The 6,454-nt window shown below is 44.6% G+C and overlaps 1 protein-coding gene across 1 annotated transcript; it reads left to right on the plus strand.

The window, feature by feature from the left end:
* Nucleotides 1-6,186, plus strand: znf518a (zinc finger protein 518A). The gene is made up of 2 exons (XM_080507384.1): nt 1-2,172; nt 3,830-6,186. The coding sequence occupies exons 1-2, from the start codon at nt 9-11 to the stop codon at nt 4,537-4,539; spliced, it is 2,874 nt and encodes a 957-aa protein (XP_080363510.1). The 5' UTR covers nt 1-8; the 3' UTR covers nt 4,540-6,186.
* The last annotated feature ends 268 nt before the right edge of the window (nt 6,187-6,454 follow it).

The raw sequence follows: 6,454 nt of genomic DNA on the forward strand, positions 1-6,454 counted from the left end.
TGGATTCTATGAATGTCGACGCGGCCACGTCCACGGGAGACAATAAACGGCGCGTCAACAAGAAGAATAGAGATTGGCACAAACGGCTCCACCTCAGGAAGGCCGCCGCTCGGCCCCCAGCTATGCAAAGGAGAGATAAGCACGGACCAAAGAAGTTGGTGGAGGAGCTTGAGAGAAGTGGGTTGGAGAAGCCCCGCCGAAGGGCGCCGCCAAGCGGATCGAGTGACGGCTTCAACACGCTCAGGTTCACGTGCTCCCAGTGCAGTGACGGCTCGGAGTACGTTCACAAAGACTACATGAGACACTTTGAGGAGAAACACAGGGGGAGCCCGCCAGTGTTTTCCTGTCACACGTGTCCGTTCACGACGCACGAGCTCTCCTACCTTCAGGTGCACCTCTTAAGCCACGAGGACAATTTTTCGAGCTGCAGCATTTGTGAGGACAATGTAAAGCGCACCTGGCCTGAATTCAAAGCACACCTGACTACGTATCACTGCTCCAGTGGGAAATACTTGTGTGGAATATGCCCGAAGTTCTCCACAGGCGACGTTAATGTGTTTCTTGAACACATTTTACTGCACAATCTGAATCTGAATGGAGCTGATGATCATTTATTTCTTCATTTAAAGAACAAGAGTCAGCGTGGGCCGAAAACGACCCGTCAGAATTTACGTTGCCAGCACTGTGGTTATGAGGCATCTCAGAAATGGCAGATTGCTAAGCACGTTAAGGCTGTCCACGCTCGCCAGAATGGTAACCAGAGGAGGAAGAAGAAGAAGGATGATCATTCCATAGTAGCGAAACCAAATGACACGGCCCCCAAAATGAACGCCAGATTGACAAGAAGTGCTGTGAGGGAAATGTGCTGGCTGACGCAGGACTGCCTTTCACTGCCGGGGAGGGAGTTTCTGGATAAATACTGTCATCTGTCCGACCCACAAACAACGCTGGAGGAGACTCAGCAGTTCCTCATGAAATCTGTCGCCGGGGAAACCGGCGACCCGAAGTGGACCAAGGCCCTTAAAACCGTTTTGTCAAACGTTCCACAAGATGTGAACCTTTATGCCAAATCGGAGAATGGCATTGTGTCAAACTCCTCGGATCTCACGGTGCTCACTGTTAAAAACAAAATCACAGTCGGTCAGAATGGTGCCACTTATGCGAAAAGGTTGAAAATGATGTCTTCATTGGACAAAGAAATCGCCTCTGCTGAAAGCGCCGCGGGCGAGGGCGATCAGAAGGACTGTTTGTCAAGTATGAACGATCACACACCTTGTCCTCCGGTTGAAAACAAGCCACAGATGGACGTACCAGTGCCGACCCTCAACGAGCCGCCCGGGAGCTCCCGGATGCAAGAAAACAGGGAGAATCGGGATCTAAAGACTGATAAGAAACATGAAGAGCACGATAAAAGACGCGAGAGCCCTGCACAGGCACCGGGCGACGGGATCCACGTGGCTTGTGATCTGAAGCTGACGCACGAGAGCGAAGGGAAGACCATCAGCAGCGTTCTTCCAAAAACTAGGATGCCAAAAAGGCGGCGAAAAAGAAAGACGAGGTATAGAAAAGCAGACCGGAAATCCCGGTCTGTGGCCTTAAAAATAGTGTTGAAGAAAAACCCTGTGGAGAAGCAGTGGGTGTCACAAAGCTCCTTGTCTCCATCCGGAGTCGATGCAATAGGTGACCCCTACAAACTGCCAGTCTCCCCCACAGCAGAGACGGTGCAGATTCTCCACAATGGTCCGCCAACCGAAGAAGCACAGCAGAAGAAAGGTTGCAAGTCCAACCTCTCGACAAAAGCCATCAGTTCACCTCTACAATCAAAACCGGGGGAAGCATCAGCCGGGTCCAAATCTGTGACCCAACACTCTCTGGGAGGCTCGGTGTCAGGGGATCACAGAATACTGGATGACACGGAGAAGTCTCTCCAGTCGTCCCAAACTGAAACTGAAGTTGACAAGTGGGGATCGTCTGGTAGGACAAGCCAGGAGCATCTCGGGGCTGAATCGGGGGCAGAAGCGGAGACTTGCCCGGCGACTGATCAGCCCCAAACCCCCCAGTGTAGCACCGGCTGCCATATGTCGGAGGATAAAGAGGGTTCACCCACTGAGGAAGCCACTCCCCACTGCAGCGTGTCTTCATCTCCTCCCCAGCCTGTTATTACACCGCAGGGTAAGAAGGCAAATTACAGTCTCTGTGTTGACACTCAGCTTGAAGACGCAACAATGGATTTTCTTGGCATTCATTTAAACTTTGAGTTAAGAAGTTGTGTTCAGAAAAAGGGATGAAGAAATTATTGGATGAACTTCCAAAAAGTTTGTTATGTTGTTTCAAAAATGTGCTTATCACTACAACCACATTTGATTTTGAGTAAATTCAATCAACCCAATGATAGTTTATTACATTTCAATACGTCACAATTTACTGTGGTGATAAATTTGCAATTCAAAAAGATTGCATAAATGGAATAATTGTTTATTCAAAGTAAAGCAACTACCCTTTTAGCGAAGTGAAATAAGTGCTTCCCCATTTTGCTGCGAAGTTCCAGTGTTCCCTTATCAGCTTGTTATTCTAGTGGTGAAACAGAAATTTGACTTATTTTAGCGATCGTGGCTGTGGAGCAACTCAACAGAAGCAAAACGGGATCCATCAAATGATATCATCAAATTATTGTTCAGAATATGACTAACAACAAAACAAGCAAGTTTCTATAATGTTGTTATTTGATTACAACCTGTAAATGACTCATGCTTACACAAAAGTTGATTTCAGTATTTACACGTCGATAACTCATAGTTGTTAATGTGTTTTCGCGATGAGTTTGCCACTTATTACCAATATTTATTACTAAACCAATCATTGACTCTTTCAACATGTGACCTGAAATGCAGCACCAAACCTCTTGTTTTGTCCTGACAAACAGTCTACAATTAAGTCATTTAGACAATTACCATGGAAGACTGAAGGCACCAGAAAAAAAACAGATTCACGTAGCTGCAGTCATTAAATGGTTGCAACCCTACAGTTCAACAGTGAACAATGTTCTTTTAATGCAGTGGTCTGCAACAGTTACGACCAAAAGTGCCGTTTTCACAATTTTCCTTTAAGTTTTGTCCAGAGCTGTAAATCGCCTGAAATAAACAATTAAAAGAAAAAAAAAAACATAAAAAGGTGTACATGGGAAAACTGAGGTTGCATTCATGAAATGTTATTGCCACACTTGTGATATAGTATATTACATATTTAGCTTTTGTGGTGTTATTAAAATTACTTTTTTTCAAAAAAATGGATTTTCCCACTTTTGTACACTTTTATACATTTTATGCATCTTGGCTATTTTAACCTCTTTCGCCGCTCTTTCCTAATGATTAGTTTTAGCATATTTCTTTTATTTTCCTCCCTTTTTTTCCTTTCCTGTTTCTATTTATTATTAACTGTTTTCCTTTTTTCTTAATTTTTATCCATTTATTTTTCCATAAATGTTTTTTCTTTGTTTCACTTCCTGCTAAAATATGCCATAGTATATAGTATATAGTAAAGAATAAACTATAGTATATATAGTATATAGTTTCAAAAATGTTTTTTTTTTAAATTATTATTTTGAATAGCTATTTGATCAGTTTATATCTAGTCCAGCTGTTCTGACTGTTGTTTTTATCTTGGAGATTAGATCATTTTTGCAAAGCCAGTGCGGAATGCAGATAAACTAAAAATGAAAGCAAAATGGTTATTTGCATTCCAGACTGAGAAAACGTCAGGGAGCCGCTGCAGGGAGGCTGAATGTGGCTGTTTGTGACACGTGATTTACAGTCGTGGTTTTGCCTTCCAGGTGAGGTAGAGAGCGGCTGCCTGCTTCCTCCTGCGCAGCCGAGCGATCGCACCGTCGAAGGGACACTGAACGGCGACGGAGTGTCCGCGGACTCGGATCCCCTCAGCAGGACGCACCCAGGCCCGGCCGTCCAGCAGGAGCCGCCGCCGCCCGTGACCTCTGCGTGCCGTCGCTGGCACCCGGTGCCTAAAAACCTGGAGAGGACCCTGAAGTTGGTCGCCAGAAACTCCTCCCAGCCGGTGAAACGTCCGGCGGGAGATCAGCCCGTCGTGGTACTCAACCACCCTGACGTCGACACCCCCGAGGTGGCCAGGATCATGGAGGTGGTCAACAGGTACCGGGGAGAGGTCAAAAAGGTCATACTGTCGCAGAGGACCCTCAACACTCTCCTGGCTTTGGATGGCGAACCCCGCGAGTCGGACGACCTGAACGACAGCCGCCACGCTGAACCCGAGCAGCGTGAAGAGAACTCGGTACAGGAGAGGTTCGTGCTGAAGATGAAGCTTCGCAGGCTAAACAGGAGGAAGTACCAAATAGTGGACACGCGCTCTCCCAGCAGAGAAGATCAGGGCGCTGCCGCTTCCCCCACTGTGGTCTCCAAGTTCAGCTGCTGGTTCTGTGGTCGGATCTTCACGAGTCAGGAAGTGTGGATGTCGCACAGACAGCGACACCTGATCGAGTGGAAAAAGCCAAACTGTGAAAACTCTTAAAATGTCGCACACACTGGATGGAGAAAGTCTGGAAAACGGTGTCTTTGCAATACAAGTTGTTTTTTTTGTCTCTTTAAGAAAAGTCTTAAATCTAATTGGTTGAAATCATGGTCAAGCCTTCAGGAGGGTTCACATTCTCAGGGTAATCCAAACATTTACCTTTTTTATTCTCTTTCCTGGTCCGAGTAGCTCAATACAAACATCTTGTAGATCAGCAATTGTTTGTCCAACCACAAGAACGTGGCAGTGATAATTAACTTCATATTTTTTTTGTTTGTTTGTGTCTCGTCTCCAGTTTTAGCTTTATTTAAAAATGATTTGAGTACACTGTTGCGTGTAATCTTTACAAGGACACTGTACGATGTTTATTTGCCATAACCATCTGTGTTCTGGATCAGTTTATGTACGGGTAGGCTTTACAGTGTGGTAGCGCTCATATTTATATATTTGAACTGGGATGCTGGGCCCCACAAGTTACTCAAGATATACCAAAACTGTGTGTTTAAAGAAAAAAAACAAAACAAAAACATGACAATAAGCTGTTGTATTCATTTATTTATGACTCTTAGGTTTAGCCTTTATATGCTTCCTTGTTGCTTTCCCTCCCCGGGGCTGTTAGTCTTTGTATTTGTACATATTTGCCTTTGTATGACCATCAAATTATGTTCAAATATAGTATTAACTGTAAAAGATATATTTTCATTCACAGCGGGAGCGTGTATTCCCGAAGACCGTTAAGTTTCTAGGAAGTGATCATGTGTTTTGTGGTGTCGCGAAGACATCGGTTGGATGTGGAAGAGTGAAGAGGCCTGAATGGTTTGAAATGTTGTCGTTTTTGTTCCTCTTATTTGGACTTGAAACGACGGCGATCTTCTGCGTTTTCTCAATTGCACTATGAAAAGGAGGATTTTTCTCGTTTCCACCTTACCTCACGTTATCAGGCCGACGCCTACGACAATCTCTGCCGGCTCCTCCGTGCGTGGAAGAAACGAGCGAGCTGGTTCAAATTAAGACTCGTGTGTAACCTGGCTACCTTTTTTTTTTTTTAAATGTTGAGTTGGGCAAGTAATGAAAGTTTCTACTTTATTTAAACTTAAGATAAGTTGAGGCGACAAAGGTGAATAGATTTAACTTGAATTCTATTCCCCCCCCACCACCCCCTCCCGCTAGTGAAAAGATATTTTAAGTTGCACAAATCAGATTTAAAGAGTAAAGTAATTGAAAATGTTCTGAATTTTTAAGTTGTACAAACCTCTTTTTTCAGAGCAGCGGGGGGTTGTTTTTACAAAAGGAGCTGGGGGAGATTAACATTCGAGATTAACCTATTTTTGAAAATAAGATGTGTAATTGTACATAGTCCTGCTGTAGAGGTACTGTAAAATATTTTACTGAGAATTGTCACCAAGTGCCTGGGAATACCTGTTATGCAACACGTGAAAGCATTACCTTGTCTGAACAGAGAAGAAATGAGCGCTTTTGTCAGCTCCCTGTGGCACCCCCTTGTGTGACCCTATCCAGCACACAAGAAGGATTTTCATTAAAAAGAGGATAATGTTTTGGTTTTTTTTTTTTCCACTTTTCAAAGTATTGCTGTCCAACGCATTATCTGTCTGCCTGCTTCCTTCTGCTACTGCGACACTGTCTCATTCCTCGAACTCATTTTAATACACTGTTTATTGACTGAGCATTAAGACAAGACATTTGAATAAAACACGAGTTTGAAATGTGTGGTGAGCGGCTGGTGCTTGAGCTCTCTGCACGGCGTTCCAAATGCCGTGCTGCCGTGGAGCGGGGATGGGTCTAGACCTGTGTGATCTGTGTCGCATGCGCCGCCGCGATTTCATTGTTGTGTCTGGAGGAGCGCCGGTTTAGTCTGGATTCTGCCTCCACATGGAAAGATAATTTCGTTAAGACC

The sequence above is a fragment of the Blennius ocellaris genome (genome assembly GCF_963422515.1).
Source record: "Blennius ocellaris genome assembly, chromosome: 13".
Classification (NCBI taxonomy): Eukaryota; Metazoa; Chordata; class Actinopteri; order Blenniiformes; family Blenniidae; genus Blennius; species Blennius ocellaris.